The following is a 19,856-nucleotide window of genomic DNA, read 5'->3' as shown; positions in this document are numbered from 1 at the left end:
GAAGTGGCAATTTCCATATTGTATCCAAATCTAGCTTCTTTCTGCTTTGAGCTCTTTGACTGCTAGGGAGGAAAGCATGACTAGTTTATATGAACTTTAAATAAAAAAAGAGAGTGAAAGGGAAAACTTAGAGACAAACTACAGTATTGAGTAAATTCAAAAGGATCAATGAACTATAATCCAAGATTAGAATAAGATGAAAATTCATCTGCATTGTTTTAAGACTTCGGGTGAAATTCTGGTTCCATTAAGTCATTGAGAACTTTGCCATTGACTTCAAGATGGCCAGGATTTCACCTCTTGTCTGGCACCTTAGTTCAAGACAATACAGTGTTATGCTGAAGTTTGGGAGACTCCTGAGAATAAATCCAGAGAGCTGAATCATGAATAAATCTAAATGTACTAAACCAAGAAAATGACACAAAATTTAAATACTTTCACACTCTTCTCTCCCCACTTATGACTGTGTCCCATATCTGTGTCACCTGTATCAACATCATCCATATGTTTTTTCAATAGTTTAAATGTGGCCTGGACCACCAAGGTAAATTCACGCTAACAGAAAGCCCCTTGTGATTTTATACAAAGCACTTGATTCATTGCATGAGACATGAAACAGCCATCATGCATTTCCTCCAGAGCCATCGGAGATACACAGTCTGTACATGTCAATTGGAACAAAGGTTACTTTCTCTACAGCACACAGATACTTACACAATATGAGCCAGGTTTAGAGGTTTTTCAGGCTGGTCAGGGAACATTGGGTGCAAAGGTTCACGGCTGGAAGCACAGCTTAAAGACTTGCTAAGTGCATTAGTTAGCTTCTTAGCAGGTGATTTCTGGGAGGAACAAGGAAGGTAAAAGTAATGTGGACAAGTAAGGTGCAAACGGTTGCTACATTGAAACTACAGGAAGTGCAGAACAAAACCTTACCACTTACAATAATATATTCTTAACTTTTTCCTCACTCTATGCCTTTCTTTAAGGGTCCAATGAACCAAAGTCCATTTAGGTCAATGGAAAAATTCCCATTGTCTTCAGTGGGCTCTGGATCAGGCCCTGGGAAACAGTGTTTCTTTGAAGGTAGTGGCATGCATACAAGCCAGTGCACTATATTCTTTCCCTCCCCTCCTCACTAGTGTTTCACTAGCTTCCTTCATTCTTTAGATGTTTTAAACTAAAGCTTCTCTCTTGTCTGCCTTAGAAGCTGCTGCCTCTGCTACAATAAGGGCAAATGACATTTCAGACACAATACTGATGGAGTTTCAGGGACTTGGAGACAGAAAGCTAAAAGAAGAGACTGAAAAACTTTAATTGCTTCCCAAAAAACTGAACATCTCTGCTCTCACTGTGTAAACAACAGGCATTAAGCTTTGAATCCTGGGATCCCACAAGTCTTCATAGGGCAACACAATGTAATGCTAGTTTTAAAGCACTAGGGCAGCTACATCTTCAGCTTTTATAAACATAATGACATATTATATACAGTGAAGTATATAGTGAAGTAATCACCAGATAACAGCTTCATTCTAAGTGAAGGAAGGATGGCTGTGTGGTTGTAGCAATGGGCTGTGAGTTCTGGGTTTTCTTCTAGGTTCTGCAACAAATTTCCTGCATGACCTTGGCCAAGCCAGTTAACAGCTCTGTGACTCAGTTTCTCCATCTCTAAAATGGGGGTAATACTACTTTCCTATCAAAAAGGGATATCAAGCTTAATTTGCTGGAGTTTTTAAAGTTCGTTGAGATCCTCACAAGGAAGGTATATATGAAGTATTTTTATTATTGGAATTCCAAATTATACACGACAATGAATTTGAACAATTTAGGACTCTCAGTCTACTTTATTATAAATGGAGTTTCACTCTGAATTCACCATAATTGAGTACTTTTGGACATCTCCAATTTACACATACACCAGAGATATTTGCATGAGTTAGGCACACTCCAGGTGTGTGCATGTACCTAACTTTTAAGATTAGGCCCAATATATAGAACATTCATACACAGGAAGTGTTAAGGACATTGTTATCAAATCTGCTTGGAAAGAAATAACACCTATGTACACAGTAGCAAGGCAATTTCAGATTTGAATTGAAATATTCCAGTCTGAAAGTAAAAAACATTTGGGTAGCAGGGGCGACTAGATATGTATTCATATGTTGCTTTTTATTGTGTCTGGCAAGGTTTTGAAACAGCTTTCAAGTGAAATCACCAGATTCCTTCCCTACCATTGCAGCACACTTCCTACAGCAAGAAAGATCTATCATTCTACAAATACACTGTTTGTTAAGGGATGAGAAAAAGAGCCAGGTGGCACGTACTCTCCTATCCAGAGTCTAAACTCAAGTCATCCATGTCCACAAAGTGAGAGCCCAGAGGCCATTTGTGCACCTAGATCTATTGTGAGGCAGAGTAGAGCCATGTGCCTGGCATACTGATCATCAAACAGTGCATTTCTTTTATAGTTAACCCTTGCTTGTTCTGTGCAACATCATCATCAGGCAGGCAGCTACTTTCACAGAACCAGAGTTTTGATTGTTTTAAATATGGTTCTGAAAACTCAGGATCAAACACGTATCCACACACACTGTGGTCTGTAGAAGCAGCAAAGAATCCTGTGGCACCTTATAGACTAACAGACGTTTTGCAGCATGAGCTTTCGTGGGTGAATACCCACTTCTTCGGATGCAAGTAGTGGAAATTTCCAGGGGCAGGTATATATAAGCAAGCAAGAAGCAAGCTAGAGATAACGAGGTTAGATCAATCAGGGAGGATGAGGCCCTGTTCTAGCAGTTGAGGTGTGAAAACCAAGGGAGGAGAAACTGGTTCTGTAATTGGCAAGCCATTCACAGTCTTTGTTTAATCCTGAGCTGATGGTGTCAAATTTGCAGATGAACTGGAGCTCAGCAGTTTCTCTTTGAAGTCTGGTCCTAAAGTTTTTTTGCTGCAGGATGGCCACCTTAAGATCTGCTATTGTGTGGCCAGGGAAGTTGAAGTGTTCTCCTACAGGTTTTTGTAAATTGCCATTCCTAATGTCTGATTTGTGTCCATTTATCCTTTTCCTTATAGACTGTCCAGTTTGGCCGATGTACATAGCAGAGGGGCATTGCTGGCATATGATGGCATATATTACATTGGTGGACGTGCAGGTGAATGAACCGGCGATGGTGTGGCTGATCTGATTAGGTCCTGTGATGGTGTCGCTGGTGTAGATATGTGGGCAGAGTTGGCATCGAGGTTTGTTGCATGGATTGGTTCCTGAGCTAGAGTTACTATGGTGCGGTGTGCAGTTGCTGGTGAGAATATGCTTCAGGTTGGCAGGTTGTCTGTGGGCGAGGACTGGCCTGTCACCCAAGGCCTGTGAAAGTGTGGGATCATTGTCCAGGATGGGTTATAGATCCCTGATGATGCGATGGAGGGGACACCAGCGACACCATCACAGGACCTAATCAGATCAGCCACACCATCGCCGGTTCATTCACCTGCACGTCCACCAATGTAATATATGCCATCATATGCCAGCAATGCCCCTCTGCTATGTACATCGGCCAAACTGGACAGTCTATAAGGAAAAGGATAAATGGACACAAATCAGACATTAGGAATGGCAATATACAAAAACCTGTAGGAGAACACTTCAACCTCCCTGGCCACACAATAGCAGATCTTAAGGTGGCCATCCTGCAGCAAAAAAACTTTAGGACCAGACTTCAAAGAGAAACTGCTGAGCTCCAGTTCATCTGCAAATTTGACACCATCAGCTCAGGATTAAACAAAGACTGTGAATGGCTTGCCAATTACAGAACCAGTTTCTCCTCTCTTGGTTTTCACACCTCAACTGCTAGAACAGGGCCTCATCCTCCCTGATTGATCTAACCTCGTTATCTCTAGCTTGCTTCTTGCTTGCTTATATATACCTGCCCCTGGAAATTTCCACTACTTGCATCCGAAGAAGTGGGTATTCACCCACGAAAGCTCATGCTGCAAAACGTCTGTTAGTCTATAAGGTGCCACAGGATTCTTTGCTGCTTCTACAGAACCAGACTAACACGGCTACCCCTCTGATACTTGACACTGTGGTCTGCATCTCTCCTGCCTAAAAGACCACGCCTCTCCCTGTACAACAATGCACTACTGTGACATCTGAGATCAGCTAAAGTGCCTCTGCTGAGGGTCCCCGGATTTGAATTCTGAAGATGGCATGTTCTTAGTGATGTTTCACCTTTCCAGATTTCAGAGAGAAGTTGCTAGGCTTGCTAGGCTTAACTATTTGGTGAAGCATTTGTGCCAGCTGGGTATAAGCGGTGGATTTTTTTTTAAAATGATGTAAAGGTGGGTGATTATTTTTGTTACTTAATATAGGTTGTATGATTTATTATGGATGTAATTATGTTAATGTACTCAAATGCTATTATAATGGGAACATAATACATATATATTGAACACACACATGCGCGCACACATACACACACACACACACTTACTTAAATTAGTTCCTCAAAAAAAAAAAAAAAGATTTCATGGACAGCTGAATGATACTTCAATAGTCCCCATAATTTCATTTACATGTAATCATTAGCATATGAATCAGAGAAAGCGAGAGAAAGGCTAACAAATACTTTACTATGGGTCCTTCAAAAATGGAAAACTTACTGTGAAAATAGCATTATATTCCAAGACCCTCCTGTAGTTGTCCTGACATCCAGTACAGTATTAAACTGTCAGACTGCTGAAATCCACTCTCAGAAAACAAATTCTTGTCTCAGAGCTTAATGGTGAATAGGGACCACAATTGTGGATTCTCCATACTTAACTAAATTGGCCACCAAAGTTTTATATTTTGCGATATAAAATGACTGAATTGGCCAAGGTTCCTACTCCATCCCTGGGATTCTCTCTCTGACTGCTGGAGTTCAAACAGTCTGCAGCAATGCATGAACCTTCCCTTACCCACGATGTGTATTCTTTCATTTGGTGCTGGTTGCTATGGGAACCACTGGCATGTCCCCTCCAGAAGCAGTCCTGACAGAGCTGGTAATTGTGACACTGCTGGCACCGATAGCGAAATCCCATCATGCTCTCACTGTGGCAGTAGGAACACTCAACAGGATGGAAGACTGCGGGGGAGAGAAATTTAAAAAACAAAAACAAACAAAAGAAACAATAAGAACAAGATTAAGAATGAAGCCCCAAATGGTGACTGAATCCTTCCTTTGTTTGCAGTAATTTTCAACATCAAATGCCATTCATGGTCTTAGGCTGAGGAAAATATATATATGAAAACTTCACAAGTCTTTTGTGGGTCTCTTCCAAGGTACAAACTGCATTTGCTTAATTCCCAACTCCAAATCCTTTATCACTTCTGAAGCAACATGCACCGTTCTTCCTACAGCCTCAGAAATGTGTTCAAACTACAAAGCAAACTGAGTTTATTACAGAGGAAACAAACAGTAAATTAGAAGGAAATCTACCTTGCTTTAATAGGTTGCTATTCTGGAAAGGTGAAGGGTTTTATTGTTATCATTAGCAGTTGAGTTGGTGAGCCTAAGGGTCAGAGGTCAGATTTTCAAACATGGGTGCCTACAGTTAGGTGCCTAAATCTATGTAAAGGCATCTAGATACCTATGTTAATCACCTACGACTGATGTAGTTAACTAACTACATTTAGATACGGATTTAAGCACTCAATATTTGGTACCCACGTTTGAAAATCTGGCCTTAAGAATGGGCTCCATTTTGTCCATCATTCCAACCAAAAGGATATAATAAGGGGATTTGTGTCACCCGGAAGCACTGCCCTCAAATATTAGACTGATTTATGGCATCTTTTACTATTCATGCTGCTATGAGCTATGTTTTTCCCCCACCACTTGGCACTCCCATTGCCTCTGCCCGTCTCTGCACACTACAGCATGTACACTGTATTTATCTGCAACTGAATACATATATGCATCCCCCTTTGAAGCTCCAGTTATGCTCTATGGATAGGTGGGAGGGAGCACTTGAGAGGAAATGAGCTGGCAACATTTTCCCAATGACCTCTGGTAGTAACAACAGAAAATCCTCTGCACAACAACTCTCATCCCTCCAGACTAAGAAAGTGAGGCTCTTAAGTTTATTTTCAAACATGTCTGCTCCTTGACCTAGCAGCTACACCATTAGACTGAGAATCTCAAAAAAGAGAGAGAGGATTTTTTCCCCTGCCTACCAAGGGAAATATGGGGAAGCAAAATTAATTGTTTTTTGAAGATTTATTCATATTGTTAATTGAATGTTTAAATATAAAGGCTTAACATGTTTCCTTGGGTTTAAATCTTCCATTCCTTCTAGATCCATAACATTAAAGGATATATTATCAATGACATTTGCAAAGGATTAGATGCCAAACTCCTCTTAAGAACCATGTGGAGGAAATATCATCTTAGGAGCAGGTATACTCTGCTAAGTAAGACACTGAAAGTGTACTTCCTATTATGTATCCTCTTCCTGTTTAAGGTCGGAATACAGGTCATTGTGCACAGTAGAAGAGATGGCTTTGCATAAGAGAACTGTGTGGAATCTGCTAGAACTATCTGGGGAAATATATAGGGCTTGGAGGGGTGGAGAGAGGATGGAATGAACCCACAGTACTGGGGTCCTTCTGTGGTTGCGACTGCCGTTTCAATGCTGCTGCAGTGTCTGCATTCTGCTACAGAATCTATGTCTGTGGGGTTAGACCAATAGTCCTGCATATTTGTGAGCAGAGTGGTTACCTGCCAACCTCTCCCAAGTTGCCCAAACAGAAGTTGTGTGTTTGATACAGAAATTACTGGGTGGCATTCTATGGTTTGTGTTACATAGGAGGTCAGATGAGATGATCAGAATGGTCCACACTGACCGTAAAATCTCTGAATCTATGCATTTCAGAGCCAGGGGAGTGATTCAGTGTCTGGGTCAGAGGTACCCCCTCAATTAAAGCCCTTCACATAAGAGAGAAAGAAGGTTGGATCTGAGGTTTCTTGCTCCTGTTTCTTGGATAGATAGTTTTGCAGGGAGGTGTTTAGTCCTCCTTTTAAGGACTACTTGGACATTGTGGACATTAGTTTACAACCTGCACTGAACTTAGCCTGCCAGGTAGATTGTGTGGGAAGGAGCTGCCCTGCTGTTCCTCCTTTAGTGCTGTTATGTCATAGCTAATAAATGTCATGGTCTTTGATTTTACCAAATGTGTGTGTGGCGCAAGTGGGCCGCCTACTGTAGCTCTCTGGCTATCCAGGGCATAGAAAGCGAGGAAACATTTAGGACAAACTCCAGAGCACAGCAAAAAAATTAAACAAGGCTACAAGTGGAATGACTGACAGTAAGGCATCCTATTTGATTAGCAGCTATAAGATGGCACCTGGAATCAATAACCTCAGTACAGTAGCTCTTATAATGTCATCCATAAACTGAGAAGCTCATCATATATAGCCTAGATGTCCCCATTGCAACTGCTATTCTTTAACTAAACTTGGTGAGCAGCCATCACTTACCATTTTCAACATTTGCCAATCGATGCAGAAGTGGTAGCCAGACCAGACACTGCGGCGGGGGGTCAGACATGAGAGTATCCAAGAAAGCATTTAATGTGACTTTTTTCTGCTCAAACAAACACAAAAACAAACAAACAAAAAAACAACAGTAACCACAGAAATCAGGGTGACTTGAACGTGTTTTTATAAAAGTACTTGAGAATGAAGAAATGAAGTTCTTAAACCTCAAGCCATAAACCGAGAAGAAAATGACACTGCCAAAGGCTGTAAAAACAGAAGATGAGGCATTAGTGGTTATAATGTCTGCCACCTGTAACCAGCAGTTCTCTTCATGGAAGGAGTTGATGCCATTTATTAAGTAATCACTCACTTTAAGGGTTCTGACCTAAAGTTTGCCCCCCAAGAAAGATCCTTCCTGAATACATCAGTTTCGCAACCTGTTCATATTACTATATGCCATTGGTCCTATCTAATGCACATGCATCAAACAAAAAGCCATTTACCATCCACAGAGTGACAGACACCACTCCAATATCTGCTAAAGTTAAAAAAAAATGAAAGGACAAATAAAGACAGAGATTAAAATTTTCAACAGTGTATATATTCCATTTTTAAAAGTGACTTAGACACTTAGAGGTTTAAGTCCTATTGTTCCTCAGTGAGGCTTAGACTCCTAAGTGACCCAAGTCTTTTTGGTTTTGGAAAATGAGACACGTGCATTTCTGAAATTTTTTTAACTCAAATCTTATTCTCACGTTTTTAAGACCTTTATGCAGATTCCTCTCTGAGATGTGTCCACTGTTAAGACTCTTTACCTTTTAATATACTTCTCATAGTATGCGACAGACTTACTGACAGTAAGTCTTACTGACAGAAATTAAGAACTAATGCCTTCCCATGAAGAAAATGATCATATATAAATGTTGAGTCCTGTTTGGAATATTTATAGATTAAAACCAGTGATATCTGTTTGTATATGTTATTGCATTCATTTGGATCCCAAAGTGCTTCTCAGACTATATTAACCGATTGTACAAACCATCACTTTAACCCATTAGTGAAATGGCAGCTGTTCAACAGCGCACAGGGTCACTACACAGCAGTTTTAGGAGTGGAAGTAATGAAGAAAACTGTACCTGTTGTAACTGCAGCGGAAATATATACAGGCAGCATGTAACTATCCCAACTAACATTTGTGAAAAGTGTCATGGGATATTTAATAAACAGATATAGTCAGAAACTCAGTTTTTCATCTAATAAAAAGACAAGACCTTTCTAGACATTAGTGTCCCCTAGAAATAATCCCAAGTTTTTTTTGCTATTTTAAAAAGTGTAAATGTTCAGTACTTTACAAATTTAATCTGAAAGTCACTGATAGTAAATAAAGAGCTGCATCAGTACCAAAAATTAGCCCGTATCAATAAACATGTTAATAGGATGGTTAACATCTGTTTACCATACACCTGAGAATGAGTGCTCTATTCCCAAATAAACAGGAACTCTGTGCTGTTAAGCACCAGTTCACAGAATAATGATTTGCCTTATAGGACTCTACTGTGGATGCCTGCCATGGCTTTGCTGACCATTGACAGTAACAAATGTCACTATTAGCAGCAGCAGAGCTGAAAAGAGGAGGAGAAGGGCAGAAAGAAAACTAGTGAATGAAAGATCATCCAGTTTCCCATATCATAAATAATCAAGTAGCGTAAAGTGTTCTCTCTGTTCCTGGAGAGGGACTAAGTTGGCTGCACACACAGTGGTGCTCTGAACAAGCAAACAGATGCAGAGGCAAGCACAGCTCTTCCACAATGGAATTCTCTTTGGAATGGAGCTATAAATAGGGGCCTAACAAATTCACTGTCCAGTTTGGTCAATTTCAGGGGCATAGGATTTTAAAAATCATGAATTCCATGATTTCAGCTATTTAAATCTGAAATTTCATGGTGCTGTAATTGTAGGGGGCCTGTCCCAAAAACGAGTTATCGGGGGCGGGTCTCAAGGTTATTGTAGGGGGGTTGTGGTACTGATACCCTTACTTCTGTGCTGCTGCTGGCAGTGGCGCTGCCTTCAGAGGCAGGCAGCTTGAGAGTGTCAGCTGCTGGCCAGTAGCCCAGCTCTGAAGGCAGAGCCACTACCAGCAAACAAAGAAATCCAAAGAAAAAGCAAACAAAGAAAAATCCAAAGAAATCCAAAGAAAAAGCAAACAACAACAAGGCAAGGAAAAAACAAATTGGTAAAAAAATTAAGTTACATAGTAACTATAAATTGAGCAAAAATTCCCATAGTCATAATTTGGGTCAGTGACACTGAATCCTAACTAAGGCGCATGTTATTCAAAACAATCTTGTTCAGTGTCTGGGTACCGTACTAAAACCTAACACAGTAATATTTAATAAACCGGTTACTGTTCATTCAGTAGGTTATCTGAAAGACAGCATCTATAAAAAACAACTGGCTCTATGTCAGCTACTGGTGTATCACAGAGCATTGCAACCAATGAAACAGAGATGTTAGCCGTTCCTGTTTCCTGCCCAGCAAAGCTTATTCCAGAGGGTAGCAACCAGCAGTAAGGGTAATCTATAACCTAGTAACAGTATAGGGTAAAAGAACCCACAAGACCAGATTTCACGCTGGGAGACCAGATTTCATGGTCCGTGACACGTTTTTCATGGCCGTGAATTTGGTAGGGCCCTAGCTATAAATTAAAACTTGATTTGTACCAAATAAAGTAATTTCTGCTTCACTGACAGCTTTATGGCTGCACTCCTTCGGTGGTCACTGATTTTATGGATTAAAGAAGCAATGTCCCTTAAAAGGACACTGAAAGTAATTTCCATACCTTTAAAAGTCATTTTTTTCCTCCCGCAGTTTTTAATCAATTGCTTGGAAACTTGAAACTAAATATACACTGTGAGATGAGGGGTGATGGGTTGTGTACCCCACATAGGCCCTGGTGGGGTTAACGTGGGCCTGAGGGGCCAATTAGGGTACCTGGCTGTACCTGTAGCAGGAGCCAGGTTTAACTGAACAAGAGGCTCAGCTGGGCAGGAGTAGGGGCTGGATTATAAAGTCAGGAAGTTTGCAATAGAAAGAGGCTGCAGGGACAGAGGAAGGCAGGTGAAAACCCAAGAGGGAGAATAAACCCTGGGGTTCTAGCCCCTAGAAGAAGGGTCAACCCCAGAGGAGTTGTGGGGGAAAGAAAGCCTGTGAGAGCTTGGTATGAAGAAGCCCATGGAAACAGCATAAGGGCAGGGCTGGTCCAACCATTTAGGCGAGCTAGGCGGTCGCCTAGGACAGTAGGATTTGGGAGTTTCTTCGGCAGCAACCACAGCAGCCAGATCTTCGGCCGCCCCGGTCGCCGCCAGCATTTAGGCGGAGGGAGCTGGGGCAGGGGAGCGCGGGGAGGGCCGCCTGCAGCAAGTAAGGGAGGGGGGGCATGCAGGGGAACTCCCTGCTCCAGCTCACCCCTGCCCCACCTCCTCCCCGAGCACGCCGTGGCTGCTTCACTTCTCCGCCTCCCAGGCTTGCTGCAGAGGGTGGGGGAGTGGAGAGCTGCCGCAACGGGGGCACCTCAGGGCGGAGGGGGGAGTGCCTCAGGGTAGGGGCACGCGGGGGGGGGGGGAGGGCGCAAGGTGGAAGTTTTGCCTAGGGCACGAAACATCCTTGCACCGGCCCTGCATAACGGGGAGGACTATGCAGACTGTGACTGCTTATTATAGAGTCCCTGGGTTGGTACCCAGTATAGAGGATGGGCCTGGGTTCCCCTGCCAGCCACAGGAAGTGGCATAGGAGCCATGGAGATGCCAACTGGACTAGCTTTATTACCTTGGAAGGGGAGGCCTATTGTAACTTGGCAGGAGGACTAATCCACAAAGGTGAGGCACTGCAGTTCCTGAGTGCAAGAGACGGGCTACAGACTGAGAGTGAGATGACAGGCTGAGGAACTGCAAGAAGACGGCATCTGGCTGGCAGAGCTAATTCCCAGATGTGTCCAGAAGGAGATACCCTAGTAGACATCCCCACGTCACTAGATTGTGGAACAACATTTGTCCAAGCAACAGCACATCAGAGTTAGGACACATTTTAGTTCCACAACCTTAGATTTAATTTTTTTTTAAATCTCTGCTATTGCGATAACAGTTTGATAGGAAGATAAATATATATCATATCATGTTTATCATGCCTGTCAGGGAAATAGGAAGTATAAATTCCTTTTGGAGCCCCAGATCTATATTTTAGCAGTAAAGAAGAGAAGAAAAATACCGCTTTGTTCCCAATGTTTTCTCAGCTTCAACATCTTCCTTTACTTTCCATGTATTGCACTACTGAATTTCTTATGAGTGTTAACATAAGTTTAATATTTTTCTAAGGGTGTAAATCAATGCAGTTCACAGGAAGAAATTCTCTTCTTCCAATACAACAGAGCAATGCACAATCAGCTACATGTAGTATTGGGTATTTTTGAGTTCGTCCCTCCCCTCTCCGAAGCATCAGGTATTGGCCACTGGCAGGATATCAGACTCAATGCATCCACACAGTCTGATGTGCTGTGACAAATGCCATATTCCTTTCTGTGTAACTTCAGCACTTTCTTGGATCCTACTAAGAATTTCTGCAAGGGAGAAATCAGATGTTCAGTTGCCTGTAGGCTTCCATTCCAACAAAGAAGAGGTGAGAAACAGTTATTTTTCACCGGAGCATTTCAAGTGTATCTGTTGCCTCATCATAGACATGAACAATTAGATACTTGGTTTAAGAAGATGGAGATATAAGGTCATGTATGCACAACTGTAGCAGGAAAGAGGAGCAGCATGACTGTGTGCACACGTATGTGTGTGTAAAGGAAAAAAGAACGAAAGAAAACTTGATTAATCATGTGACTGATAGCCTACGTCAGTGAGGCCATCTTTCTTTACCTGTTGAGAGAAACAGGATTTTGCCGATTGCTCCGTGTAACCAAATGAAGGACCTTCGAAAACTGCAGTGGGAAGTTTGAGAACCTCCCGCAGAAACATATCATACCTTCCATAAACCATCACTCCACCAGAGTCTGAAATCATTGAGAAAATATCTGGGGAAATTAAGACAAAAAAAGAGCAAGAAAAGGAAAGGTTTACTTCATTTAAACTGCAGATCTTCTCTTAGTTCAACAACATATGATCTGAACTTAAAGTAATGAGGTTTTTTATATAATGTATTCTGCTTATGGAAAATGTCAATATTATTGCACCTTTAATTTTAGCCTAACTTGCCAGAGGCAAAAGAAAAATGCACATGTAAGAAAACTATCAGATTTCTATATTAAAATATTCCTGCTTTTGTGGCTGTGTGGTGTCATTCCTTTTTAGCTGGTGCTTGATGCATAACATAAGTGAGTAACTTAGTCAGATAGAATGGAACCAGATTTGACCAAGTGCAAAACATCAACTACAACTTTTTGTCTGGTGCCATTCTGGCCCTGAGTTCATGAGGCTGTTTATGATTTTTTGGACATGTAAAACACACAACAAATTTGAAATGCATTACTTGAATCTTATCACTTTTTTGGCTTAAATTATTTGCCATGTAAATATTACAACAATTTGTCATTCTATAGCTGCACCTTACTCTTTTTTTATTTTCCTTGATGGTAGACTTTTTTTTCCCCCGAGTAAGAAAGTGAAAAGTTTAAAAGGCTCCAAAACTTAGTGGGGGATGCTAGACTAAGGGACCATTATCATTTTTCAGGCTATTATGGCCACCTCTGTTCTAGATGGCAGATATCACACTGGGTGCATCTGGAGGGAAATTCCAAGTGAAGGACCCCACAGTTCACCGCTGGGAAACCAGTGTCACACTACATCCTGCCATTGCATACAGCCTCTGGACTCAGGGACTCAATAGCTATCCTTATGCACAACATCAGAGAAAAGGGAGAACTAAGCACTGTACTCTAGACGAAGCTGATCCCAAGGGACAAGAATTCTAAAAGGAAGTCTCTCGATGCTTCTGCAGCTAGAATAAACCTTGGCTAGATTTGTTTGGGAAACAAGATGAATCCTGTAAAGCAGAAGGGATAGACATGTGCCTCTGGAAAGGAAAGATAAACAGTGTATAAACTGTATTGTTTTTCTAACTGTGAAAATGAGAGAGATGTCATAAAAGAGGAAATTGTCCAATGATACTTCATAATGCTAGACATTTGCTGCACTTGACTGTACTTACGATAACCTTTTAATTCAATCAGCCTGAACAGAAATCAAATCTGTACCGTACTCGTCAGAATTAGACATATGTGACCTGGCTCCAAAACTGGTTGACAGGCCATCCAAACAGTGAACTGGAGTTATCTGAAGATGCAAATTGGTTCAGCAAAACCCACCAACACCAAATATAAGCATGGTCTAATTCCATCAGGTCCAGCTACCATTCTGGCACAATTTGATATCTTACCAAATACAGGGATGAACGACAGACAAAACAAAACTTACATCTTAATTTGTCCATGATCTTTCCTCCACAAAGAGTTGCCAAAGCCATTTTGACAGCAAAAACTGAAATTTTACCATGTCCTTCCCTGTTAGATAATAAAAAGTTGTTATACGGCATGATCTGACCAGCATGAATGTACATTTTAACTGCATCTCCTTGACATGACATAATACACCAGACACATAGTATATGCAGGTTCATAGACTTGGAAATAAAATCTTCAGATCAATGCATTTTTCTTTTCATATTTTTACTGTTTTCTTTCAAGAGGACATACAATTGCAGAGTTCTCTGTAAAGCCATCAGAGACCCTCTAAGAGCATCACCAAGGCACATTTTAATATTAAGCTTATCAGAACAACATTTGAATGCTGGTTAGCACATTGTGTTATTTGTACTATTGTAGTGCTCAAAGGCCCCAACCAAAATCAGGGCCCCACTATGCTAGGAACTGTCCATACAAACAGTTCCTGCCCAAGAAGCTTACAATTTAATTTGAAAGAGGATGTAGCAAGTGAGTGCAAAAAGCAATAGTGGGGAAAGGAGGATGAGGATAATGGCTAAAGAACATGTGGTTACTCAGGTTAGCTATTGTACAAGTTAATGGTTCCAAGCCATTTGCCTTTTTCAATTACACCCTTGATTTACATGTAATCTTAGAAGGCATTTAGTTAAAACATGGACTCTAAGGCCCAATCTAAACCCCACTGAAGTCAACAGCAGACCATTTATTTTCAATGGACTTTAGATCAGGCCATATGTTGAAATCATCTTATTTTCAAGAAAAGCCTCTTTTTAAATACCACCCTTTGGCACTGTCAGAATTTACCATTTTGGAGGCACTGACATAATACTATACAGGGTTTCACTAGTCCCATACGGCCATGCAGAATCCCACTTTTCCCTGAAGGTGTGATGGCACAATCCACTGGTTAAAATCAAGGAGTTAAGCATCTGGCATATTTAATTTCACACAAATTCTATTCTATTCAACACTATGTAACACATACGAGGGTATCCCGATATAGGAAAAAAAAGTTCTATAATAATTTTCCTACAAATGTCGTCATGTCCCAGTCAGATGATAAGGATCTTTTTCCTCCTTGGAAGGAACAAACCAGTACATTGCAGTGTCCATATGCAATGTACACATTTTATGAATGGTTGATCTTTTCACTGAACCATTTTAAGGCAAAACTCAGCTGACCTATTTCCATAGGAATTATCCTGCATCCACCTCCGTGATTATTTACCATACAGAAACCTTAGCACATTCCAGTTTCTGAGCTAGTATTTTCCATCTTCATTATAAAGCCCTCTGCTTTAAATTCTAAAATCATTTCCCTTGGTATGAAAAAAACCTAGCACAGGTTGTTTAAAGGAATTATGCTATCACAAGCAGAAGTATGAATATGCTAAAATGTACAATCTCACTAAAAATAATAAATTTCCTCCTCTTTTGCATTAATTTTTTTTGGTCTCAAAATTTTCAAATTTACTTTTTCTTTGGATTTCTCAGCACCTTCCCTCAGGGCAGTTAAGATACAAATTACATTGGGGCAGCATTTACCTATTACCTGTGGAGATGTTTAATGGGTTCCTATCTCTCTGTTTAACTTAATCATTGAGAGCATATCCTCATCCTAATAAAGAGAATTATTGTTTCACAGTCAGCCAATTCCTTTCTTTTCAATTTTACAGCAAGACAAACCCATTTTTCCTTTGAGTTTCAGCAATGAGACTAATAACGGAACAGGGCGCTACTCAGTATGAGGGTGGCAGAGCAAGGCCATAAGATTCTGTGTCACTGTGGGGAACTAGACGTTCTGTGACCTCCAGTCTATGCTCCATTAGAGAACACAGTGGGTGTCCATCTAGACTCCACAGGCCAACTGTATGTAAAAGGATTCTGGAGTCTGGATAGTAAAAGTTATATGGCTGTTCTAACTGCTTTGGCAATAGCCAAGAAAGTGACAACAAGATGAAATCTATTTCTCCATCCACATTTATGGAACAGCTCTATTGCTTGTCAATCATGACCTGAATGGAGGAAATTATATTTGCCAGAATGAAAAGATTACCTGATTTCTGAATACATAGTCTCCACTGTTGTCCCTCTGCTAGCCCCCAAATCTAAGCAGCATAATACATGTACATAACAGCAGGGCCGGCTTTAGGCCTATTCCAACAATTCCCCCGAATCGGGCCCCGCGCCTAAGAGGGCCCCACACCCAGTGACAATCCCTTCCCTGGCTAGAGGCGCCTTTTTAATTTTTACTCACCTGGCGGCGCTCCGGGTCTTCGGCGGCGGGTCCTTTGCTTGCTCTGGGTCTTCGGCGGCACTTTGGCGGCAGGTCCTTCACTCGCTCTAGGTCTTTGGTGGCACTGAAGGACCCGCCGCTGAAGTGCCGCCAAAGACTCGGACGCCGCCCGGTGAGTACAAGCCCCACGTGTTTTTTTACATGTTTTTTTTTTTTAAGTCATCCCTGCCGGGGCCCCGTCGAAACTGTTCAAATTGGGCCCCGCACTTCCTAAAGCCGGCCCTGCATAACAGAGTAACCTCTTGTTTTATTTTGGTTATTAACACACTACTGTCTTGTTGTCCCATAGAAATACTCTCAATTTAGCATATTAAAATGTGCGATGTGCTTCACGCCTATGAGGACTTAAAGTTTACAAAGTGAATGGCTATTTGGCATTTCCTATGACTGAGTTACCTAAACAATCTTTATAGCCCTGTCAACTTACTCACTTTTAGATCAGTGTGTTACAATTTTAATATGTGAGATTCCAAATATGACAACATTGTTTTTAAAATCTGTTTAAACTTTTACTTCTTTTGGTAAAAATATAAAGTAGAGAAGCACACAAAAAGAAATGAATTCACTCTGGTTGCACTTAAAAGAGAAGGGATAGAAATAATAACAATCCTGGATATATTCTTTAATGCTGTTTTTCTATGCACATTGTTTTTTTCATTTTGGCTGTGTACTATTTCTTTGTTCAATTTCAAAAGATTAAATCAGATTGTGAAATCTTTAAAATAAATTTGCATCTCCTACAATTCCATCCTTGTCATTTTTTACTCACAGTGAGTCAGATCCACAGTTAGTGTAGCTCAATTGATTATATACCAGCCGAGGATCTAGTTCACTATGTCCATTCTGTTACCATTCCTTTTGTGTGACGTCTTATAGTCCTTTGTTAATTTTTCAACTCTCAATTTTTGACATGGAGATGGTCATCTGCTTTTAAAGTACTTGTTAAATGTAATACAAATTAATGCTAAATGGAAGCAATTGAATTTCTAAGTGGAACTGAAGAAGCTACATGATGAAATAGCCATGTGGAAATGCTCTAGATTTAGCTATTCCCCCCCAGTAGGTTTCGTTATATTTACTTACAGGATTTTTTTTTTTGAATGGCAGACACATCATTTAGCCTTCAGCTTTCCACCCCAGCGACAGAGGCTTTTCCCACACTTGAATGGTTATGGGAGCAGGGGAGGTGGAAAAGGAATATATTATGTGTGTTTTGAATCTCTCAATTTGATTTGATTCATTTTGACACTATTTTGTATCAGTCATTTGTATTCATAAATACATAAATTAGAGCCAGTGTAAATTCAATTTGCCCACCAAAATTTATATGTACACATACACATGACTGATAACTGGACCTGATAATGGGGTCTAGGACTTTCCAAAGTCCCCAGGACCTGAAATGCTCCAGGCAACTCTGCTCTGTAGTATATAGCTCCTCTCTATTAGCAGTATTAGGACCTCTTGAGTAAAGTGCTGCTACATAAGAGTAAATACCTCAGCCACAGGCCGATAGCATCATGCAGGTATACATTGAATTCAGAGTGCCTCAACTGAAGTGCTCATAAAACCTCACAGGCTGACTAACACAAAGAGACTTACGCTTTTACTAGCAGAACGAACAGAGAGCAGAAAAGATTTTGTATAGAACCTTTCATATTGAAGGTATTCCCCAAACCCTTCACAGAATAGTACTGAGGCAAAAGTGACTGTACAGACATAGCAGCCTGTACATGTTAAGCAACAGTACAACGGAGTACTGAGATACAGGAATGCTGGAACTAGGGGTATCCCCTACTGTTGCAAAAATTGCCACTTGCTTTTAAATTGTCAGAGTGGAGCAGAAGGTCCTCTTTTTAATGCATAGGGTACAGTGCAATACCCCTATGTACAGCACTCTAGTGCCAAAAATGGGTATGAGGCCAGGTTCCAGTCCAGGACTTGAACCTGCAGCCCGCTGGCCCAAGCACGAGAGTGGTACCAAATGAGCTGCATTGACACCTGTTAAGCTATCCAGTATTATTTATGCTGAAATTGCCATAAAGAAAATAGAAGTCTAATGCAGAGACCAAAAGAAAATAGATTAATTTCTGAATGTTTTGAAATACAACAAATTTATCCCATTAGAGGGGCACAAGAACTCTGATTTCATAGTTGACTAGACATGAAACACAGGCTTTTAAACTATACTATCACTTCCAAGGGGAACAGAACTTCTTCAAATAATTATGGGGGCTCTTAACACCTTAATCATGACAGTGAACTCTGAATTGTCACAGCATATAATTAAGAGTTTCCTTTCTTAGAAATAGTTCAGTAAGGAAATTAATTGGAATCATGCTGAGCTCTTTCATTCAACTGAGCAACACGTATAATGACCAAATCTCTGAACTGCACTTTTTGCAGGTCTTTCTTCTTTTTTAATGGTTAGCAGGACTATATAACTTCATTGATTAACAAAGCTGGAGAGAGCAGAGAATTTAACATTTTGCGACTCTGAATGGAAGGGCAAATGAGAAGCTGCTTTCAGGACCGGTACTGAGCTTCTCCACAGACTGACTTTAATTCTAGAAAAGACATTTGTTTAAAGAGAGGGGTGAAACCAAGCCCCTCCAATTATGTCTTGTATCTTTCATAGCCTGGAGACAGAAGCTTGCTTCCTAATGCAGGTATCCCAAAGAGCATAACAACAAGCTGCAGTCTCCAGGTCAATGAAGACAGCATCCACAGTAAGTGTGACAAGAGGATAGTTTGTAACGTATTTCACACTATCAGTCGAGACCTTTTCAAGAACTATTATAGTGGATTAGACCAGCACTCCATGTAGTCTGATATCATGTTTCTGACAATGGCCTAAGCTAAATGGTTGAGAGGTTTGAACTAGCCATCCTGTTGTGTAATAATGTACCATAGAGTGATAGAAGTGCAAACATTTCTTCCTGACCCCAGCGGATCATCTTATGCCTTGAAGCAGATGCAACTGCCCAATTTCCATGTGCAATCTCCTTAATTACATGAACAAATAAGGCATGCATTTGTCCACTATTTGGGAATCTGACCTCCTTATGCTGTTTTGAAACATACTAACCTCTTCTATCACCTGACAGTGAGTTTCACACACTAACTATACATTGAATAGATTCAAATGTCCTTTTAATTTTGACTTTTAATTTCATAGAGTTCCCTCTTGTTATTGTATTATGATTTATATATCTTTATTATTGTAGTTCCTCTTATTTTTCTCCTTTCCAAACTGAAGATCTCAGGAAACACTCAAAATCTTGGAAAAATTGGGATTCAGTTTATTAGGGTGCCCCCAAGGATACACAAAATTGAATGTCTGAGTTTGTTATATATTAATGTAAATTTTAATTTAAAAAAGATTCAATCTCCCAAATTAATTGGAGACTGAGGACCAGAAAGTGCAAATCTCCCCTCTAAAAACAGGGGGGAGAGACAGGCCTGTAATCCTTAGTTAACGAGAACAGGGTTACTAGGGGGTAAATTTATGATTTCAATGTGATTGACATCTACTTTAAGTCTCCTTTACACT

General features: G+C 40.7%; 1 protein-coding gene across 45 annotated transcripts in view; it reads right to left on the bottom strand.

Annotated features, from left to right (window-relative positions):
* The window catches only part of DTNA (dystrobrevin alpha), a 323,219-nt gene that overhangs the window by 68,834 nt on the left and 234,529 nt on the right, over positions 1 to 19,856 (bottom strand). For all 45 annotated transcript variants that reach the window (XR_005593709.1, XR_005593707.1, XR_005593708.1 and 42 more), the window contains 5 exons: positions 13,982 to 14,067; positions 12,428 to 12,582; positions 7,512 to 7,617; positions 4,951 to 5,117; positions 715 to 839 (listed from right to left, as the gene is read on the bottom strand). Coding sequence is in view for 42 of the 45 variants with exons in the window: in XM_039522836.1 (XP_039378770.1) it covers positions 715 to 839; positions 4,951 to 5,117; positions 7,512 to 7,617; positions 12,428 to 12,582; positions 13,982 to 14,067 (639 nt within the window). In the remaining 3 variants the exon portion in view is untranslated. The remainder of the gene's footprint in view (positions 1 to 714; positions 840 to 4,950; positions 5,118 to 7,511; positions 7,618 to 12,427; positions 12,583 to 13,981; positions 14,068 to 19,856) is intronic.

This window comes from Mauremys reevesii, linkage group 2, assembly GCF_016161935.1.
Source record: "Mauremys reevesii isolate NIE-2019 linkage group 2, ASM1616193v1, whole genome shotgun sequence".
Lineage (NCBI taxonomy): Eukaryota > Metazoa > Chordata > Testudines > Geoemydidae > Mauremys > Mauremys reevesii.
The sequence above is the reverse complement of the archived record's forward strand: the minus strand, read 5'-3'. Positions and strand labels throughout refer to the sequence as shown.